Source organism: Strix uralensis, chromosome 3, assembly GCF_047716275.1.
Source record: "Strix uralensis isolate ZFMK-TIS-50842 chromosome 3, bStrUra1, whole genome shotgun sequence".
In the NCBI taxonomy this organism is placed as follows: domain Eukaryota; kingdom Metazoa; phylum Chordata; class Aves; order Strigiformes; family Strigidae; genus Strix; species Strix uralensis.
The window spans coordinates 103292687-103315710 of NC_133974.1; the positions used below are offsets into that span (position 1 = coordinate 103292687).

At 39.1% G+C, this 23024-nt stretch overlaps 1 protein-coding gene across 1 annotated transcript; it reads right to left on the reverse strand.

The window, feature by feature from the left end:
- Positions 1 to 6310: 6310 nt before the first annotated feature.
- NEK2 (NIMA related kinase 2) lies at positions 6311 to 15173 on the reverse strand. The gene is made up of 9 exons (XM_074864849.1): positions 15078 to 15173; positions 14687 to 14904; positions 13345 to 13582; positions 12578 to 12660; positions 12209 to 12335; positions 11188 to 11407; positions 10158 to 10212; positions 10010 to 10077; positions 6311 to 7482 (listed from the first exon to the last, which is right to left on the reverse strand). Exons 1-9 carry the CDS (start codon positions 15171 to 15173, stop codon positions 7256 to 7258), a joined length of 1332 nt encoding a protein of 443 aa, XP_074720950.1. The 3' UTR covers positions 6311 to 7255.
- Positions 15174 to 23024: the final 7851 nt, after the last annotated feature.

Consider the following 23024-nt stretch of genomic DNA (forward strand, 5'->3'; position numbering starts at 1 on the left):
AGCATCTTTGGTAGTACATGTTTGTATGATAATAACAAAAATAAATCCATGCAAAACATACACAGTTTTTCTCTTTGTACCAATGCCAATTGGTTACATACAGTGTATCTTTACATGCCCACTACTAACTCTAAAGTTATGAAGAGTTAGATAGCATTATTCAGCTATCAGTACAGATCTGAAAGTACTTCACCATGGCATAGTAATTTCTGCAATCCACTTTATAAAGGTGATTTTTTTTTTTTTTTTTTGAGAAAGTTGGCTGTTTGCCCAAGCTGAAGATGTGGAAAAACGGCTTGGTAAGGGGTGCAGGGGCAGGACCTGGAGCAAGCCTTTAGAAACAACTCCCATTCCTGACAGGGAGTTTTGCATGCAACTGAGGCAATGCAGATATGGCAGGCCACAAGCAAACACTGCAAATCATTGCAATAATGCTGAGGTTCAAACTGACCTCTGTAGCAAGTGCTATTTCACTTCTGGAAGGTGGCTTTGAAGATGGAATCTAAACTGTAAAAAAATAGGATTAAAAAAGTAAGTGATCATTGGAACATCTGGTCAATTTGAGCCAGGCTCTAGGATTTTATGTAAGAAGTTACTGCAGAGCCAGATTTGAAAACAAAACTCATGGTTACTGCCTGGCACAAACCCAAGGCTGAGTTCCCTGGCTGGGCTTTGCCATTCAGTTGAGCTCATTCCCTGGAGCACAAGCAGAGGACCGTGCTTCCAAGGCCATGATTAACTCACTGCTTCTTGCCAACACTTAACTGTCTGGTTTGCACCCACAGCCATGCCAGCAGCAAGTGCAAATTAGCAGCAGTTTCAAAATGAGTCTGCCATGGATTCTTTTAGCCAGAAAGTGAGACAGCAAAATGAACACTGAAGGAGGTTAAAAACATGCACAAATTCCATTCTAAGCCTCTGAAACATGGTTTCTAGGACTCTGCCCAGAGAAATTCCCTGAACTTAGGCAATGCAGGGTCTAGATTTCAGTCCCTTACTTAAGAACATTAACTAGGAAATATAGTTTTGTGCCCTTTCATCTTTTAATAATACATGAAGCTTCACTGAAGGCAGCTTTGCACAGAGGTGAGGTCCCTCTGTAGCCTCTAGTTTCATCTTGAGATCTCAAGCACTGGGACAGGAATTTGGCTTTGAAAAAGTGGGAAATTTAGAGCAGGGAATTTTACTCATTGTGTCTTACACAGAGATTTAGCAACGCGTTCTTGGTTGTTTACCTGTATTCATCACATTGCTGATCTGTGCCCATCCCATTACTAAAGTTGACTGAATTAAGATTGATGAAAAATGATCTTATGCCTGATGAGAGTGAGGCCCCAGCCTGCCTTAGAGGCAGCTGGATCCCTTTGAGTGCATCATACTGCAGCAGTTCTCTGATCACATTTATCCCTCTAGAAACTGGCACAATGGTGAGGTTTTCCTAGCCTTCAGTTCACCTGGGGAGAAATATTTACACAATGTGCCCTAAAGGTAAGTCCGTAATAAATCTAATAAAAATATATTCTTTTTCCAATCAACTGAATACTTCCACGATTATATCATTTTCTTTAATGCTAGTGCTTCCTCCTGCTTTTAGTTGCAACCACAAAGTACTTATAATCCAGTACAAGCTAATTACAAGGATCATTGCCATAGGAGGTATTTGCTTCACCTCCCAGGAAATCATTATCTGTCATGATCTGCCATTTGCCCTGATGGCTTTGTTTATGTTATCATCCAGGTCTCAGAAAGTCCATATTATCTTTCCCTAGTGGCATCTAAAGATTGATTAGTAGTAGTCAGGAAAGTCTTTACATGGCAGTTAGCACTCAAGTTGGTCAGTGACTTTAACACTTGGATTTGTCAGGAAGGAGTTTCAAAACTTCCTCAATGACCTAAATAGCCATCTAGCTTTGGGTCACTGAAGTGTTCCCCTGATGGTCTAGGAAGAGCTGAGAGGTCAGGTAGATAATATTGCTTCTATTTGCAATTGGATGATATGAGCAGAAAGAAATGCATTCACTGTTCCCCAATACTACATACAACTCCAGAGAGGTCTGTGTGATACCAAAGCGTGCCAGAGGGCTATTGATGAAAATTCTTGTCAAGGAAAGTCTGATTTGGTAGAAGCCAAGATCGAGAGCTCTACCTAAAGTGGCTTGTCTTCATTTCTATTGAGGAAGATGGGTCATTTGTTCCTGCCGTGCCCTTGGCAATGCTCTTCCTCCCCACATAGCAAACAAGTGTAAGTATTTACAAATGTCTAGTATGTCTAATGCTAATGAAGTTGAAGTCCAGCCAAGGGTTCACTGAATTTGAAGGAAAGCTTGTCATTGGCTTTACTGGGCTTCTGTTGTGTTCTTGGGGCTTCGACTGACACAAACGTGCAAAAATTTGTATGTATACACTTGCTTCTGCTGACCTTGCAAGAGCACGACTTGTTAAAAGAGCTGATTAAAGAGTAAAAAAGTATTTCGCAGCTATCTTTGCAAATAGAAATTTTTTTCAGATTAGTATGAATGGGGAAAAAAAAATACTAGCTCTAACCAGGTATTCAAGCACCTGCTAAGTACCTGCCCTATTCCTCATAAATCTGCATGTTGCATTAATTTTACCACAAAAAACCCTATTTGTGAAAATTGATAGTGGAAGCTGCATTATTGGTTATTACTCACTGCATGTCATGTCCAAGTCCAAGTTTCACTTGCCAAGGAAGTAGACATAATGCATTGAGACCGTAATATATTCACAGTAGAGAACAATGCAACTGGGCCCATAAATGACCTCTGGTTGAACCAGGTAGCCCAGAAACAAGCATCATCCATCAGTCAAAAATTAAACTAGACAAAAATGAAAATTAGCCAGAAGTTTTCATAAATACGTTATGTTTTCTTACCCAGAAGGAGTCTACATTGAAAAATAACTCTTATCTGGAGCTAGCTAATTCTGTGTGTCCCTGTAGCCTTTCTTCTGCCTTTATATCATAAAACTCTGACATGAATCCAGTTTTTAGAATACAAAGGATTTTTTTTCCAAAAAAGCTTCATACTTTCATGGCAGCTGAGCCTCAGAAGTGCACTTTGCCTTCAAAATAATATGTCAGATAAAGGCGCTGTTGCCTCTAGTATGGTAACTTCTCAGCATTGCTGATCTGGCTGAAAGCAAGATTAAATGGAAAAGCAGTATAACAATATGTGGCATTACGCTATCTGTCTGTGGGGCTTTTTAAAGTTGTAAAGATTAATACTTAACTTTCAGCTAACTTTTAAAGTAAATATATAAATAAAACTTACTTCTAATACCTGGTGTGGATTATACTGTATGTAGCCTTAATTAGGCCAAAGTCTTCCACGGTGCTGAAATGCCTATTAAGCAGGCTCCCAGGGCAGGCTTCAGCTCCTATGCCTGACACACCAGCTGTATAGCTACTAGGATTCTTCTGGCTTCACACAAATTACACAAGGGAAGAATAAGACAAAGACACAGGCCAAATGCTGTCACTGTACCATTACTGGGTTCAACTGTATTTTGGACCATGAATGCTAGAAGCATTGCTTACTGGGAAATGGACTTCGCCTTTATCAGCACAGCAAGAGGTACACACACAGGCACTAGGATGACGAGCAGTGTAAGTGAGAAGCAATCTCTTTTTCAGACGAAGAGCAACAGCAGGGAGCTTCTGCTCTGCACTGTTTCTCATACCTGCAGGAAACTGCAGGAGATTGAGTCTTCCAGTGAGCGCTTGTGAACCAGCTTGTGCCATTATTTGGACCAGATCACTTCCTCTTAGGTTACTCACTGACAGCAAAGGCAAAAATGTGAAATTCCCTATGATAAAGTATTATATAATTGTTACAGAGGGATTTATCTTTCCATCTGTTCAATGATATGGTATGGATTAAATGACCTATTGATATTTATGTTTAGAAAGCTTGATGGTCCTCTATATTTAAGCCTGATTTCCTTTAAGCATTTTATCTGCTCAGCTAGCCAGCACTTTCACACTGTTTAAACACTGTAGTCACATGGATGGCCTGGTCAACTGGCTGCAGAGGGGACAGTTGACCAGGCTAATCATTAAATAAATTACTTTGGTAACTCACCGCTATTTTCCAAGTAAATTCCATTCCCTAATACATGCACATCTCCCCAAGGTAGGAGACCAAAGCAGTTGCACCACTGCCACCAAAAATCTGCCAAGTGCAGACCTGTACAGTATCCCAGTGCTGTCTCTGAGCTCCCCCCTGTGACGAGCCTGTTACAGTGGGAACTGGAGGCCCAGGACAGGGTCTTGATCAAGGTCACACACAAAGGCTGAAAATCAGGGATCTGGTTCACATGTTTCAAAGAGGATACAACTTCCCTTCCAGTCTATTCTTGAACTAAATTATGTTCTATGCATATAAAACTTCCATAACTTCAGAGGTGACTTATATATACTATTTGTATGCCCACAACTATACATATTATTACCATTCCTGATATCCATATTAAACATTAATTTATCTCACAACAGTCAGTGTACACCATTATTATAATCCTGTAAGGCTTAAGCTGTATCATATACATATGTACAAATTTACCTTCACTTTTAAGAGGTAAGTATACCCATCAGCTTGATGGCAATGTCTTGCAAGTACTGTATAAGCAGTCACTATTCCCATAAATGTTCTATTTATTTTCCTGAATATATTTGAAAATTGCATCCTGAATGCAATTCCAATGCTACACACGTGCTCTGGGAAAAACAACTATGCCTTTGTAGGAAAACATGAATTTCAGGATTCCAAAGCAAAAATCCTGAGAGAGAACAAAGACCATCTTTAGGATGCCTGCCTCTGTGTTTGGCACATACTGATAGGAAGTTCTTATTTCAAAAACCTCGAGAAACACTGCATTTATCATATTAGAGCGATAATACTTCAAGAAGACATTGTGAGTAACACAGCTTAAATAGCTCAATGCTACAGCTGTAACTTAATTTGTTCTCATTTGTTACTGGCATTGTGATTGATAGTTTGCACTCTCCATAGCACTTCTTATTCATAATAATGTAATTGTTAACTAGGTCTTTGATTCAACTATTTTTATAAAACATGCATAAAAAAAGTAAAATGGCAAATCGGAGGTAATAAAAATTAGTTGCACCGGCAAGTACTAAAGCATCTGTAGTCTAAGAAAATCAGCATCTTGCAGCAACAAACTTACAATTTTCTGAAACAAAACAGGTAAAAACATATTTAAATCAAATCTTAAATTTTGCATGAATGAATCAGTAGACTAAAGGAAATTCCCAACAATTACAGGGCAACAGTGCCATCGTGAGGTTGGTTTAGAATTAAAGGAAGAGGAAAGCTGCAGGTATTGCTCTGAAGGTATTTTACTTTTAAATGCAGAAATTATTTGTTCCATCTGTATGTTCCAAGAAAAAAAAAATACTCAAGCCATTTTCCTAGTTTGGTCTTGTTAAAAGCATTTGCAAACACCAGCCATTTCACAATACAGTCTTTTTTGAATCATTAATTACTAATTTATTTTTTGGTTGCTTGGTTTCCTCCTTTCACTAATTGGTACCTGCATTTTGCAGATGACAAAGTATACAACAAAATTCTTGCATCCTACATATTTTTTTTCAGATTAGACTAACACCACTGCATAGTCTACCCTTTGATGTTTTATGGGCTTTACAGTAAAGATCCACATGAAGGCCAGTAGAACTGCATTGCAGATTTTCTGGTTGATGCACAGAACAGAAAAATCTGAATGTACAAACATGGTGAGAAAGCAGGGATTCACCCTCCAAATACATGTGAGAATCTTCAACAATATGAAGGAATATAAAAGGAAAGCTGCACTAATTCGTATGGCACAGCTACTTTGGCTGTGCCTACCTCCCAGACATTTTGACCACACCTAGCGCTGAGCAATGACCACCAGCATAGTAGTAGTTTTACACTAGCAAACAAAATGGTTATGTTCTAATTTTTTTAAGGAAAGGTTGTGGTGAAAACAGTAACCACTGTGCAAGCAAATGTGATAAGCTCTGCTGGGTGGTTAAGAATCTGTTAGAGCAGAACTATCGTTTGGTGACACAAGTACTTGTCTATCAGCAAATACATCAAATTAAATCGATGTTTCAAATAAGATTCTGTTTTTTCAAGTGAAAGCCATCAAGGATACCTCCTTAGATAACATTAACAGCCCAATAAGAAAACAAATCTTTTGAAAATTAGCCGTTTTCTAAGAATGTGTGTTTTATGGTATTTCAACCCAGAGAGAAAAAAGCTTTATATAAAATATATGCCAGACATGATCATTCCAAAGACTTTTTTAAAATTCATGGATCTGAGTTAGTTCACGAAACTTACATCACCTTAAGCAAGCAACTTCTACTCTGGCAGAGAATTGTGAAGGGAAAAACAGAGATACCTCATGAAGTTCAAGAAAATTAGGATTTTCTATTCAAAGTACAATTGCCCCTTCCCAAAATACTGGTGATAATACCCTGGATGGTGTCCCATCCAGGACAGCAGTCTCAGGGGATCAGTTTATAACACAGATTCAAGGAAAACCAAAGAAAGTGTTATTTCAAATGCTATGCCTTGAAGCAGGCCTTTCAGGAGCTGATAGACAAGCCATTCAGCTGCCCAGGCAGAAAGGAGTATAAACTTATCAATTATGCTAAGTTGACCCATCCCACTCATTAGTCAAAGACATTAAATTAAAAGTAGCCTGCTTTGCTAGATCACCTACTCAGGGAGAGATAGCATAAAATCTTTTTGCTCTTTTGGTAGTTAGAAAATATTTACAAGTGCAGACAAAAAGCCACTGTTCTTCCACATATACACAATATCAATACTTCTTTTATCAAGTACTGTACACTAAATACAGCATTGTTTTAACCTACAGACTGTGAATCTCTGTACATTTTTCATCTGAAAAGTTTTTCACACCAGATTTAAAAAAATCTGTTTTACAATATTCATTCTTTATATTTTCAGAAGAGTAACGTATGGTAAACAGGACCAAAATATTTTTCTTTAATAATACACTTCAGCTTGTTTGATTTGCTCAAAACTACCTGTTTTCATAATATAATCTCTTATGCCTTTATCATGAACTACCTATCGTACACTAAGAGTTTGTATAACAGTTAAAATAAATTTTCAGTAGGTTCCAGCTTAAAAGAGGAAGGCACAAGTATCTTCCTATACATTTAATCAACTTTTAAAAGTTAAATATTTTACATCTGTTAGTTTCAGCGCATGCCCAAGATTTGTCTGCTCTTTAGTTGATAATTTTTTTCCAGTTCAGACAGTGCTTGAGCCCTTAAATTTGCAGCATATAGACGTTTTTTGAGATCAGAACATTTCCCTTTAGAAAGGGGATAGTTTTCAAAATTAACAGGAGGCACAGCATTCTCTCCACTTCCATCAAAGTGTACTTTCTTCTTGGCTGCAGAAAAGGGGAGCAGGAGTGCGTTATCTTAAGAAATAAAAAAATAAGTACTGAATTAGTGCATCTTTCAGCATTTATTGCTTAGCTTATGTCTTTTAACCCCGTTATCCATTTTGCTATCTACCTATGGCCTTAAGTGATCTAATTAAATGCATTTCGGTTCATAGCAACAATTCTTTTCCATTTTTTGAGGAAAAATTGAAAACAAGGCTTTTAAATGATTGTGGTAAAAGGATATATGCCATTGTAGTTTCTAGTGTGCATCTCCCAACACCTAAGGAAATATTAGCTGACATACAGAGAAGAGACATGGAGTTTCTTCTGAAGGACACAAACAGTAACATAATCCAGTTCCAAAGGGAAATGGAGAATTAGGCTACCAGCTACTAAAAACCTTGTCTTCATAGCAGGGGCAGACCCAACCTGTCCAGTGGTCTTTTTACATTATCCACTTTGTTCCAACTTCATTCTTGTATAAAGTCAATGGGGTACAAACTAGGCTCTGACTTGATGAATTATTTCAGGTGCATTAAAAATTAACAAGTTACTTTCACTGCATCCTCCAGAACAGGAATTTTCATAGTATAGCTATGTTTTAGCTGTATAGAACTGCCACAATCAAAAGGCAGTTAGCTTGTTTTGTTTTTAATGATTCAGAGTAGAAAAACTACCATCAAAAGCTATTAAAGCAGCTGAGTTGGCTCTCATGAGAGCCAACTTCACAAAGCTCAACTTAAGGTGTGATTTTTACATTTGTTTTCAAACAAAGGTCTAACTATCCTAATCTTAACTCTGCTGAAGCCTTAATTTTCAATTCATTAGGCTAGAGCAAGGATGCAATAAGCACAAAAGTGTGAGGACCAAACTGAAGAGGCTAGTGACTGTTTCAGCATTGTGTAGTTTCATATCAGTAAGCTACACCTGTTCTAACATTAAATCCTTCCCTAAGAATCAGAAAAATCCCTGCAAAAAGAGTAGTGTCTAGGACACCATCTTAGAAACAAGGAGTTTTGGTATTCCATTTTACTGTGAAGTGAACCACACAACTGACTTTGAGGAGAAATTAGGGTTCTAAGACATGTGTGAGATGCAATCCAGCTGTGAAAAATACAGTAATATTTGAGCAACTGAAGATAACAGAAGCAAGTTAACTTGGTAACATATTTGAAAAACACTTAGTCCGTTCATATCAGAATAGGGAAAATTTTAGAAACAGTATTACAAGAGTACCATGGAATGAATTGGAAGAGTAGCTAGCAAACATTGCAACAAATGTTTAATCAAGTGATCTACAGATATTGCAATATTTGGTCAGTTTTGTAATAACTACATTCACTTTTCTGCATTGTCTGTCTTGAGGTATTAAATACTCAAAGTGGTTTTGCCCATCTTCAAAAACTGATACCCCTGTTAATGTCAAAATATTACATAAAGGGGTGGGAGAAGCAAAAGAGAACAGAAGCAAATGCTGAAGCCTATTTACCTTCAGCCATCCAGTGTTAGAGGCAACATCAGAAAGTCCAAGGCAAGTTTATTTGCAATTTTATATTCTTTAATGTATCAAAGTCAGACAATACGTTGAGATCGGTGGAATTCTCAAAGCTGACAGCTCAAATACCACTAACTTCTGGTGGCATTTTATTTATGTTCTTTCCTGCCAAGACAGGCAATTCTTGGAAAAAACACAACTCCAGTTTTATTTGCGTTAGAGGCAGTGACATGCTTATCTCACTTTATCTGACCAAAACTAAATGAAGTGAGCATTGCGGCATGTTAAAGGGTGTTCACTTTTTTTTTCTAGAGTATTACTTAGGACCCAGCCATTTAATATTCTACCAATATTTCAAAATACATTTAGATACTTGAATAATTTTTTAATAGTAAAAGATGGCTGCAATGAACAGATGATACTACCTCTTTATGCTAGACCAAAGTGAGTGTCAAATACTTATGGGGTAATAACTACTGTAAAACAAATTGGACTACAAGTAGTCAGGAAGCATTATACCACATTCTCAAAACTGGTTTGGGTTTTTTTCTAGTGAGTTAAACTGGAGTATGATAATAGCAGTTTGTATTCTTCAGAGCTTATATGATGCACCAATCACAGCTGGGTCACTTGCAACAAATATTATTTCCTACTTTGAAGTTTTGGGAAGTTGAACTAAAGCTGAACTGATTAGAGGCACGTGCAATTTTATTAAAATTAACTAAATCAAAGGTCTATAAAAAGACATCGATAGGTAAAATAAGTGCAGCTCTGAAGTTTGGGTTACAAGTCAGCACTTCCATTAGCTTACCACAATAACCTAATTTTCAAAACAGCGCAAGGCTGAAGTGCTGACAGTGGTAACTCATATTTACAGTTGTGCATCATTCATTAAGTCTTTTGGCAAAGTAGCAAATCAAGAGTCTCTTCCCAACCACACAGAGATAATTGGGGTTTGTATCGCTACAATGGGACTAGGTACAGTGTGTTGAGCATCAGGGGCATTCTTCTGGTCATACCAGCTCACATTTATCAGTGCAAGTGGCTGCTTGCATATTTTCATACCTGGACCATCTGCACAAGCTAATGTCCTCTGTTTGTAGAGACTGTAGTTCCTCATCAAGTTTTCAGCTCTGTTTTGAAAAGAGAAGTTTAAGCTTTTTGTTGTAATTGTAGGGTTTCTAATATAGGCAATTATAGGTTAGTAAGATACCTAGCAAGTTTGTCCTCTGCCAGTCTCTCTCGAACACAGAGTTCCCGTTCTCTCTCTGGAAGTAGAAATATGGCAGTATGCAGTGTTAAAATGTAAATGTTAAGAGTGATTGTGCACGATGGATTTTCTTGAAGACAGAGACAGCAGTAATAGTCTGTCAGATGCACCCATATTTCTGCTTCTATGGCTCTAAACAAAGATAACTGCTGTGTAGATATACCTTCATCAATGCAGTGATACAGCACTGAACAAGTACTCTGAGATGCCAGGTATGCTTTTTTTCCCTCCCCAAACTCTGCTGCATCTGCAACAGTGAAGCTATAGGAGCTTTCTATTCTGTGCATTAACTCATGGCACACAACAGCAGATCTAAATATTTGGATACCTGATACTATAATTCAGCTATGACTAAACACCCTGTTTCCAGCAGCATCAGTTATTCAGGCTAAGAAAACAACATACATCATTAAAATCTGTATTACAAAGCCTACTGCATATGCAAAGAGGTATTTTATGTGGGCAGGCAATCCCAGCACCCAAGGACCAGCCATCTATACAGTTTCACAGGAAAGCTACCTGTGGGGTGCAACTTTTATAAAAGCAGTTGAGCGTTTACTCAGGTATATTTTGCTCCAACATCAGGCTCACCTTAGGTAGCGTAGCCAATGTTAATGCAGAGTAGGTGAAAAGCAACCTATACTGCACAGTGCAGAACCTATTTTTCTGTATACTTTCCTAATTGCCACTCATGTTTAATAGTCTTCCCAAAACAGAATGCTATATCCGAATTGCCGATTATATCTTAGTAACTTAAAACAAGAACTAGTATAGATGAATAAGCCCAAGTATTATTGTTTTAGTCTTTAGATGGAATTCTAGTAAGTGAACGCAGGAGTACAACATTAAAATGAATGTTTTGAAATTGCATTAAAATGAGGGGTTTGAAAACTGTCTACCTTTCCTTCCTCCACACTTACTCTTCTGAATCAGAATCCCATTGCCACCCCCTTCCCACATCAGAATATCATACGCTCCAAACGTTGCTCTCTCTCTTTAATGGCTTGTTCTCTCTCCTGTAATTGTTGTTCCTTCTGTTTCAGCTCACTCACTGCAGCATCCGAATGCTGCAGCCTTTCTGGCTCCCATGATCTCCAGCCCTTTTTATCAGAATTTTGTCTTTGTTCTTCTGTCACCAAGTCTGCTATTAAGGGGTGCTGCAGAATATCTTCAACAGAAGGTCGGCAATAATCCTAAAGGAAAGACATTACCAACAAGTTCTATCTGTAACCAAGAAACATTAAGGCCAGGGATTCCGAAGCACGACCCACCACAGGTGGTAACCAGCTGAGGTGCTATACAGTGAACAAGAAGTTGGAGAAACTTGGAGTTAGGAAAGGATAGTGCAACCAGATGACAAAAGGAGAAGGCTGTTACCAGCCTTCAGCTCCAGAAGCTGCAAGTCTGGCCCTCCCTGCCCAGACAAGCACTCCTTCCAGAGTCAGAATGGAGTGGTGGGCCTACAGAAGCAATTGTCAGCAGGTTCTGGAGCTAACACTCTGCATCTCTACCTGTCACTTGATGCCTAAAGGATCCACACCTGTTGGAGACTTGGGTTCTTGTTACAGCTTTGTTGTCCCATGCAGTATTCTTCTCAACATCCCCATGCCAGCCATGGTGGGGCGAGCTATACGTTAGCCATATAAATCAAAATCCGAAATGAAGACAAAACAACCCCTTCCAACTTCCAAACACACCGGAACCATTTTAACCCTGAAGTTGTAAGACCTTGTTGAGCACATTGTTAGGAAAGCCTGTATAAGCCAATATTGAGGCAGCCTTTTTGCATCCTGTGAACCTGGCATAACATTTGAGCTGCTGCCTTTGCTTAATGGCCTCAAAGCACAATTCCTCCTTCCTTCCCCTACAAGTGATACTGCCAGTGACAAGGTGATAGCAACCACTACTTCAGTTTGTTTCATAATTCAGAAGAAAAACTAGTATTTCAGTACTAGTTCAAATTATAGGTGGAAAAATAAGTAATTGATTCTTACCTTTACATTCAGCATCTCTTTGAGAAGTTCATTCAGCTGCTCTGAGTAACGATATGGTATCCGTCTGAACTTCCCTTCCCTTATCTTTTCTGCCAACTCCTTTTGATTGTAAGCTCTAAATGGTGGCCTGAAGAACAACATTTTTCTTGGATTCTTTCACTAGTTTTACAGGACTTGTTTTCATTAAATATGTATCAGACTAAGAAAAAAGCTGCAATCAAAGATTTGACTACCTAATGTCAAGGCCAATACAGAAATAAAAATCTAGGACTAGTCTCTGAAACCTTTAAGCTTTCATCTATACAAAATTTAATCATACATGCATTAAAAGCTATGCTTCCACATTCATTACCACACTACTGTACTTACGAGAGAGCACATAATTCATACAGGAGACATCCTAAGGACCAGATGTCAGATTTTTCATTGTATGACATGTGGTTCATTTGTTCCTAAAGAAAGAGAGCAATCTTAGGTTTATTAATTAAGACATTGTTCTACTATTGCATGGTAATCAGCTACTGTTCAAACTCAAATTAAACCATTACTTGGGTTAATTTTAAGATTCTATCTTAATTAATCTCCACAGCTACTCTTACTATCAGGATTTTAACAAGTTATGGCAGTACTACACTACAGAAGACTGAAATGCTGCACCAATCTTCAGTTGATAGAACTCCGTATTTCAGTCATTAATCTCTCCCGCACAAAATGCGCCATATCAGGGAAATAACTAATTCCTGTTCATTTCCACTACAAATTAAAATCCTACCATCAAGAGGTAATTTAATAAGCTCTTTACCTTAACATAAAAGTGCTCTAGCTTCCCTGTTCCTTTTCAGGAACAATATACTCCAGCATATGTCTAATATTCCAAGCACACATCAAAACTTCTACAATGAAGAGCAACTTTAATTAGAAGGCACTGATGGTGTGGAGAAGAAAGGAGATGAAAACAACGGCAAAATAACCTTGTCTCCAGAAGATATACACTCTATGAAAGAAGTCACCTGCATTTAAGACTAGTAACTATTCATTAAAACCTCCCAAACGTTCATGGACTCTGAAACCAACATTGTAGAAAACAGATCTTATGGGGACAAAAGGGAAGATAAGGCACAGAAGGGAGGTCTTACTGGAGACATATAATATGGAGTCCCAACAAATGTTTTGGCAAAGCTGGTGTCATGGTGCAATATTCTAGCCAGTCCAAAATCTCCAAGTTTCACATTCTGCTTGCCATCTAGAAAGACATTTGCTGGTTTTAGGTCACGATGCACAGTGACTCCACCATCACTCCGTCTGTGACATTCTTTCAAGGCCAATGTCAATTGAGTCAATACTCGGAGAACAAAGCTTTCTTCCAAGTAATGCCTGAAAGATGAACACATTGTTTAACAAAGGTATTCTCTGAGCATACATCAGTTTAAGTAGTTGCTGCCAGTCTTGTTTCTGTAACTTTTTTAATACTACTATTATAAAAAAAAAAATCACTGAACCAAACCCAGCACCTTTATAGAAAACTAACAGCAACAAGCATCTACATATGCTATTTTAAAAATGAAAATTTCAAAAAATCACTCCAGATATGTTGGAAGACATTTACTTTTGTTGCAGAATCCCTGTAGTATTTCCTTCCTTCCCCAGAGTCTAACACATGTAGTATTTTCATTACTTCCAATACAAACATCAATCTGATGCTTTTGTGATGATCACTTATGATAACAGTATATTGTCAGTTGTTTATAATGAGCAACATACAACCACAGAGCCAAGACAGGACTGATTTTTAATATAACCTTCCTTAAATGAAAACACTGATGTCTGGGGGCAGCTGCAGTACCATTTTAGACTATTCTCACAAAGTAACACATGTGGTGTCATGTACTTGTTTAACCTAAGAATGTGAAAACTCATATTATACTTAAGAGGTAGGCTGCTAAGTCTAAGATTAGACCAAGGTGAAGTCTTATCAACTTGGCTGTCTCCACAAGCTTTATATATACAGGCACATAAAGTAGCTTTTTATATTGTGTTCAAAATCGCTTTTCCCTTTCATGTATTTTGAGGTTCTAACAAAAAACAGAGTACAAGTGGTATTCCTGATGGGCAAGCCAGAAGAACCCAGAGAACAAGCTCTCTGCACAAACTATGACTTACTGGTTTATGTTTTCAACACCATGCATAGCATTGCACCCAGAAACCCTTCAACAGCTTCTGCCTCATAAGAGAGCTCAGGTTTTTTTACTATTTTGACATAAACATCCAATCAGTTGGTCCATCCATTAGCACAATTGCCATCAGTGTTGCAATTTTGTACAAAACCTTTCACATTTCAGAAGAGCTGTTGGGTCCAAAGGATTCAACCTGAAGTTGCTCAGAAGTTATTAAGAAGAGACACATTTCACTTTACTTTTGGTTTCCCCAAGAGACTTCATGCTAGATACTCCAAAATTGCCACAAGCGGATTTCACATGCCTTTCTTTTGTGCACTTTGCGATTAAACTAGCCAGGTCACCACCATCGCAGTACTCCATCACGATGTACAGGGTCGTGCTGCTTCTGTCGATGATCCGATCGTAATACCGGACGATGTTCGGATGTCTCAGCTCGCGGAGCAAATTCACTTCCGAGACGAGCATTTGTTTCTCCGCCTCTGACATTGACCCATAGTCAAGCTCCTTCCATACCAAGATCTAGGGAGGAAGAACAAGCCTGAGGGAGTGACTTATTCAGCAGCCACAGCTCTGCAGAGGGGCCGAAGGGCTTTCAAAGTGTCGCTTATCCCGGAGAGCCGCCAGCGCCCAGCTGAAACCGACAGCAACGGCACCCTACGGCGCTTAGGCCCCCGCCGCGGCTGCTGCCTCACCTTGCCGTCAGCCTTGCGGCGCACCTTGCGGCACTTGCCGTAGGAACCGGCACCGATGGTGAGCAGCACCTCGTAGTCGTCGGGACGGCCGGGCATGGCGACGGGGCCGCCACAACCTCCAAGGGGAGCGGGCGCTGCACCCGCGACGTTTAAACGCGCCGCCCCTCCCTCCCATTGGCCGGCTTCACAGCCCCGCCCACGCGACCCGCCCTCCCATTGGCTACGCCGCCGGAAGCTGCACCGGCCAGGTTACGGCCGTTACAGCCGCCGGGTGGCCGCAGCAGTGGGGAGTTATCGCGAGAGCTGGGGCGGTCCCGCCTCCTGCCGCCCCTCCTTGTCGCCGCCCGGGGGCTGCGGGGGACCCTGCGGGGCCGCCTCTCCGGCGGGTACGGCACGGCACGGCACGGCACGGCACGGCACGGCTCGGCTCGGCACGGCACGGCGGGGGTCACCCCGGAGAAGGGTGGGCAGCCCCTTCGCCAGGCGATTCCCCAGAGCGAGGCGGGCAGCGGGTGTCCGTCGTTCCCCGCGGACCGGGTGAGGCACTAGGCCGCCTCTCGGGGTTCCGCCAGCTCGAGGGCCTTTGGTTCCCTGTCGCTGAGGTATTCTGAGGAGAACAAGCCCTGAAATTACCAGCAGGAGGGCTCTCGGGGTTCCCCTCTTAGCAACGGCGGAGTTGGCCACAGCCCCGAGCCTCCCAGCCTAGACCCGCTTTTGCGTGAGGGCTGTCCCTGTCGCTCCCCTCGCCGCCCCCCGTCCGCGCCGTTCCAAAAGGGGGCGGCCGCCACCTGCCGGGGCGGCATAAACCGGCATGCGAGTACGGGTAGGGGAGTAATGTACTCGTAACTCCTCAGGAAGAGATTTTTCCAGTAAAAATAACAATAAATTATCCCTTTTCCTGAAAAACTTAAGTCTATTGAACAGATACCGATAGAGAATTGGAAGATCTTAAGAGAGTTTTTTAATACTGAGAAGTATTTAAACAAACAAACAAAAAAAATCAAGCTATTTAATAGAAATCTGTTCCGGAAAGTTGTCCTTTGAAACAATGAGGAAAATTCCTCATGGTTCTTCAAGAAATTACTCGTTAAAAACTCAAAAAGTCGTGGCAGCTTTACTGTTAGACCATATATGAATGCCAATGTTATACTATACACAAACACATTTTGAAAATAAACCAAATAATGTAATGGCTTAAAATGTAAATATGAAAATAGGAATGCATGGGTCCATATCCAAAAGTTGAACCAGTAATTATTATGGTTACATTAAATGACACTAAATAACACCACAGAACACTAAATAACGTTACATTTTAAGAAGTGTGTAGTCTTTTCTAGCACAAATTAGGATAATCCTGGAGTGATACCAGAGCGCAGTTGTGGATTCAATTTAATCTCTCTCCATGCGGAGAGAGCGGCTACAACTGAAACAAGAACTCCTAGTTCTTCAGCAAAGAATTGTAACACGCTTGTAAAATGCCTGAATCAGGTGCAAAAGGGAACAGTTGTATTTGTTGACCTAGAAATTCGGCGATAGGACAGAGGAGGTTCTCACATTGCTTCTCCACATGGTCTCATTAATCACTTCCCCATTTTGTTTCAGGCTTTGAAAAAGGTTTGAGGGGGATAGGTGTCATGCTATTACTGAATATTTATGAAATATTCTTATATTAGTCTTTAGAAAAATCTAAGCCTTTGCTTCCATCATCAGGAGGCACAAAAGCTCCTGTTATCCATTATAAAAATGGATAGATCATGTCTCTTCATTACAGGAAAAAATGAGCAAATTAATTACATGGTGTAAAGACATTTTAGCTTTGTTGTTAATGAGCAACAGGGTGTTCTAAATGGTTCATTTGTATCACTGATTTTAATTACCTTAAAAGAAAATCCTCACAGACACCATTAGCATCGTAAATAAATTAGGGCATTATGCAATAAAAATGACAAAAAGTACAGTACGTATTATTTAGGCTGTAAGCTTCATTTCTGGTTTCAAATATCTCCATTTCAAACTTCTGTACTTTCAAATTAGCAAAAGGTCATCATGCATTCCCACTGTTATCAATGGGAGTCTTTCTATTTATATTTCAAAAGAAATAGAGTAGGTTTTCAATACTGTGTTTTGCCTAGGGACTATCTTGAAAGTTTCTTTAAAAATGTTGGTTTCAATCAGAGAAATGTCAAAATGTCATGCTCCAAAAACCAGTAGCACAGTTGTTTTACTTCTGATTATACTTACTTTTTAAGAGCTGGGTAATTTTGAGAAAAAAAGCATTTCTAAAAGTGGTCATTAAAATTTTCAGTAGGCACTCCATTTTCTTTTTTTCTGATTTTCATGCTGGCCATATAAGAGAACCCAGAGTCTGATCATTCCAAGACTATATATCAAGTTTGAAATGGGGCCCCCTTTTGTCAGGTATTGTATTTTCAACTCTGGTCTCTAGTTGAGGAGCAACTCTTGGATTACTAGTCTTGAAAGTACATGTGCTGACTTCAAGTCTTTGAAAACTACCAAATAGTTTTCTGTAGTCTATGTATAATATTGCTCCTAAATTTATTCTGCTTTTTTTTTACATCAAATTTCAGTAATAATTTCCCAAAATTTAACACACACACACACACAAAATTTATTCTCTAGTTCTACACCAAATTTGTCTTTTTTTTGTGACATTTGTCATTTGTGCTGTAAGGAATACCTTTTCCCTTATTCCAGAGCCTAGTTATTTGAGAAAATATTAAATGCTAAAGATAAATAATATGGCAGGTAATTTGATATTTCTCTTAGATATTTTATTTTTTTTGTGCATGGAAATAAGTAAAAATAAATGACTAATGCTTTGCTGTGGGAGCCCAACCCAGTATAATTATACAGATTAATAGCAAAAAAACGTTGTAAAACACTGTAGCAAATTAAGTTATATTTCTGGCAACTTTTTTGGTTAGCCAGTTGGAGAAAATTGCATGGAAGTACAGGTTCAGAAATAGAAAAGAATCTCAATAGGAAAAATACTGAAAATAAACACAGAAAGAGGATGAATAATGAAAAAGAAATGCACTTTATAAAAATAATTGGAAAAATATCAGAGAAAAATCTTGTCTTTTCTCTTCAAAGAGATTGGACTAGATGATCTTCAAGGTCTTCTCCAACCTAGATGATTCTGTGACTCTGTGAAAGCCATGTAAAATTGTATTCCAGGATCTCAGAAATGTACCAAAGTCTTCTAGCAAAAAAGGAGGGATTGAGTATCTAATATTAGCAAGGTAAGAGATCTTAAGAATGCTTTTATATGACAACAAGAGGAATTACGAATATTGGAGTGACTAAGACATGAGTGTTTTAATTCATTTTCACCACATAAGTAGTTTGGGTTTTTTAATATTAAATTGCATTTGTCCTTACATGTCTATAGGCACATTGGGGTTTTTTTCCTCACCTTCTCTTACCTGGTCCATGCACAGAAATGTTACATTTACCCAGGACTATTGTACACAGATGACACCCTTTTTTCCCTAATTTTCTAGTTTTGCTGACTTTAATTTCAAAATTTGTATCTAGGATTAACAAAAACATATAAAATGCTAGGATGTTAGACAGAGGCACTGTCTAAAAAGTACCAGGGGGTAACATTTCCTAGTATTTTTCCTCTGTTGGGAGGTTTGGGAGGGAAACAAAGAACATGTTCATTGAAGAAATTCTGCACAACACAGCTGTGGACAGGACAGCAAAGAAACAAAATTTAGAAGCATTAATTATCGTGCTTAAGACCGTGCTACTTTTTGGTTTTTGTAATGTTAGGATTCATAGCCAAGTTAGACTCCAAAAGCAATGTGTGCAGCAGGCAAGCTTCAATAAGAGAGTTTGTTGCAGCAGCTGTACTTGTATGGTTTTGCACTACAAACCATTAAAATGAGGAAAACATAAACCCACATGAAATAAATTCAGCAGTGGGTTAAGTTTTTACATGAAGCACTGAAAAAACAAAAAGTTAACAGCATGGCAAATAATGAGGAAACTGAGGAGAGTAGAAAAGACTTTTTTGCATTCAGAGAGGGGAGCATATGAATAACTAACTGTATATGAATAGCTAACTCCAGATTTGCTTTATCCATTCCTTATATTCTGTGAAGGAATATTTAATACAATACATGGCCGGGCATTTTGAAAGTATATAATTACTTAGCTCTGTTTCTTGAAATGAAATTTAACAGCCCTATCTATTATATATGTCTTTATGCTAATTTCAAAATAGTATTCATTTACCTTAAGAACAGAAAGTGCTTGAATTGATCTGTAAGACCACTATTTAAACTGATGAAGAGACTGATTTTTTGAGGTACATAAAACTTCAAAAGTGAAGTTCCTGAGTAACCTTAAATCCTAAATTCATCAAACTCTGAAGAATTGTAATTGTCTCTAAGCAAGAATTCTAGTATGACAATCTGATTTCTGTTCTGGGCTTGCTTACTAACTCATTCCTAGGAAAGTAGACAAGTTTAGGATCTATGCCTCAATTTCTTCTGTGTTGAAAGGGAGGTAGTGTACTTAGCTTTCAGATTAAAGTTTATAGGTAGTACCTCTCAAAATATTTGACAAAAAATGCTTTAAGTGATACAGTAAGTAAATATTTTGCAGTCTTGAGCTGCCTAATTTTTTATAAAACAACAATACTAGGGTTTCTTATCGTGGAACGGTCAGTCTCAAATGTTTTTCCATGAATTTATTTGTACTTACAGTCCCTTCAGATGCATTGGGAGAAATGTTTTTAAGTATGGCCATCACCAGATCTACATGCACTATTATTGTCACAGATATTTTCGTTACCAGGCCAGTTGTTATTTCTCTAACCCCCCCTGTCTGTAGACCCATGCTATGATAAGAGTAATAGATTTTCCACTGCCTTGTTTCTCCCGTAGGAGAAAAATGCAGAGAAATCGCATTAAATATTAAAGTGATATCACTAATAATGATTGCAAAATCTCTTCCACGTTCTCTCCCTGGTCATTGCACCTGCAAAATGTTGTGCAGTTCAGGCTTCCTCTGAATCCAGTGTACTCAGAAGGTGGTAAGGCAGTAAGATAGTGTGCACTTGCTGCCAAATATGTCCTGCCTTACAAGCCACCGTGCCCGGAAAGGCAGGCAGCAGAGTCTTCACATGGAAGGCCAGAAAATTTGCTTCTGCAAAGTGTTGATAACTCAGCTTTTAGGCTTGGAGGACAGCCAAGCCCTCTCCAGCTTCATTCATGCCACACTTCCTTTGGCTGAAGCATGCACTCACTGACCAAATTTTTAAAACCGACTGTCAGCAGAGACACAGTGCCACCCCTATTCCTGTTCAGTTTAGACAAAGGCAGAGTTTAGTCCTCATCAGTCCTACATTTTGCTTATTTAGTAGCAAATGGAGAAGAAAAACCTTTAGTTATCTATTACAAGTAGAATACCTGCTTCAAGTATTTTTTTGTAGCAGATACCAAAGGAATCAGTTTGCATACCATACTGATCTCAAATTACAATGCCTAGTCTTACTTGGGCACTGCCCATAATACACAGTCAGATTTTGTAATGTTAAAGGTTACAAGTGCATTGGATAGATGGGTTAGAGAGTATTTTCCATGAAGCAAGATCCATAAACAGTCGTAGCAGTGTTTTAACAGGTGGCACCTGTCACTGTTGGGACTCTTGACAGTACAAGTACATGACATACTGTAGCCCCCTGTAGAAACATGCAGAAACCTCATAACAATCCTTTGCTTTGAGGAGATGGATAAATTCCTGTGCCAAGAATATCAGTTATATCTGATGTAATTGACTGTTAAGGAAAAAAGGCCATGTGGTTGGAGCAGAGGATGGGGAGACAGAAATTTTTTGGCAGAAGACTAATATTCTGGTACCATATGGTACAGAACTCCCTGGTGTCCCTAAGCTCAAATTACAAGAAACCAGCTGACCGATTTTCAACAGGAAAGATTTGAATTTTGGAGCTGCTGTACCACTGCAACACCCCTTGCCTTAGTGGGGATCCTGGTACGTGGGTTTCCCAGTGACAATAACAAAAAAATATTTTGAAAACAAGACAGTTCAAATGCAGCCTTCTGGAGTGGCATTTTCCACTGCAGAGGTTTAGAAGCCAGTGCTTACTTTGCATAGAACTGATTTTTTTGTCTGGTTCCCTATGGAAATGGAACTTAACTGATCATATCACCTATATACTACAAGTTCCAAGAAAATAGCAGAGAGGGAAGAAATAGCCTAAAGTGTTCAACTACATTATTATACCAGTGAATCCACATGGAGGAGGAGGAGGAGGAGGAGGAGGAGGATGATGATGATGATGATGATGATGATGATGATGATGATGATGATGATGAATGGGTTCACTGCAGGGAAAACCTTTGACTAATGTGTGCTCTCGAGATACCAGAGAATCTAACTATGAGTTACGAATCCACAGGAAAACAAACTTCCTTAGTTCCACTGCTTACTGAACTCCATGGTTTTTTAATCTGTCATACTATTCTGAAACCAAACTGAAATCCAGTTCTACTTATATTACAGTAAGGTGATTATAGTGAGTAAGTGTTTTCATGTGGAGAAAATGCCTGGTACTTACAAGCTCTTTAGACGAGAAAGGCATAACATGAACTGATTTTCGGAAGATGAAGTCAGACAAATTAGAGGCAAAGGCACAGATTTTTAGCTGAGAGAGCAAGTAACCTTAGGAGCAGACAACTAAGGTGAGTGGAGATTCTCTAATTTGTTTACAGATCAGGACAGTGTTTGTTTTTGAAAGATAAACTTTAACCTCATACAGATTACTGAATTCTATCCATAATAGGAGGGTGAAATCTTCTAGTCAGGAAGTTAGACTGGATGAAAGCATGTTTCTTTCTGGCTTAAACCTTATGAGCAGGCAAGAGGTGAGCAGTGAGGCTTGTAGAGGAGGCCCACTGTCACCAGTGGAAATAACAGAAGGGAAATAACATGACTGAACATAACTCTTTAAAGAACTTGCTGCCTCAGCATATCCTTCAGTTAAGGCAGGGCCCATCTATTTTAGATGCCTGTAGAACATTTGGCACCTGACAGATACAGATTAACAAAGTTTGCTTTCATGCTCAAATATGTTTAAATATTTTCAGCTGTTCTCATTTGAAACAATAAACATATATAGTGGTCAGACATAAGTCTTTAAAGAGCAAGGTGGTCACCTTACTTTTTTCCTCACAATTTTTAAGCCTTATTTCCTGGAGGCTTCCAGAAAGAGACTTAATGAAATTAATATGGCCTCTTGCTTAGGGAGCACCAAGTTCTGAGTGGAACTCATTATGGAAGAGACAGACATAATACATTCAGGTTAATTAGAGAAAACAGGAAGCCAGCTATTGCAGGACTGATACGGCAATATGGATATGAAATCTTGTCCTACTCTTCAGACTTTGTTCATATAGAAGGATCTTGAGAAGGAGCACTTCAAAACAAAAGTACATGTATTTCTTGTACAACCAAATATTTCGTTGTGTTCAGTGGGAGTCAGTTGGGCTGTTTCTTCAAACCAGCACAGCCCTTTAATGTAGGATTCTCCAATACTCGCAGCGTAGCTGACTTTTCTGTACTTCACCCATGACCCTGAATGCCATCCTGTAGCAACAGCCTGATTTATCCTCTCAGAGCCCACACTGATGTGTTACCTAGACATACATTAAGCGCACTGCAGAGAAGAGGTCTGAGGCCAGGACTGGGAAATCCAGCTCAGAATGCCGTCATTCCTCACTGAGCGAGCTAAGGACTCCTCTGATCATAGATGGGAGAACTTCTGCAGTTTCTATATAGCCATAGCATCAAGCAGGCATCAGGACTTATGCTACTCACCACAACTTGCCAAACAGTGAGACTTAGCTGCTGGTGGCAGGCATCAGAAGTTCAAGGTTAATCTTCAAAGTGAAA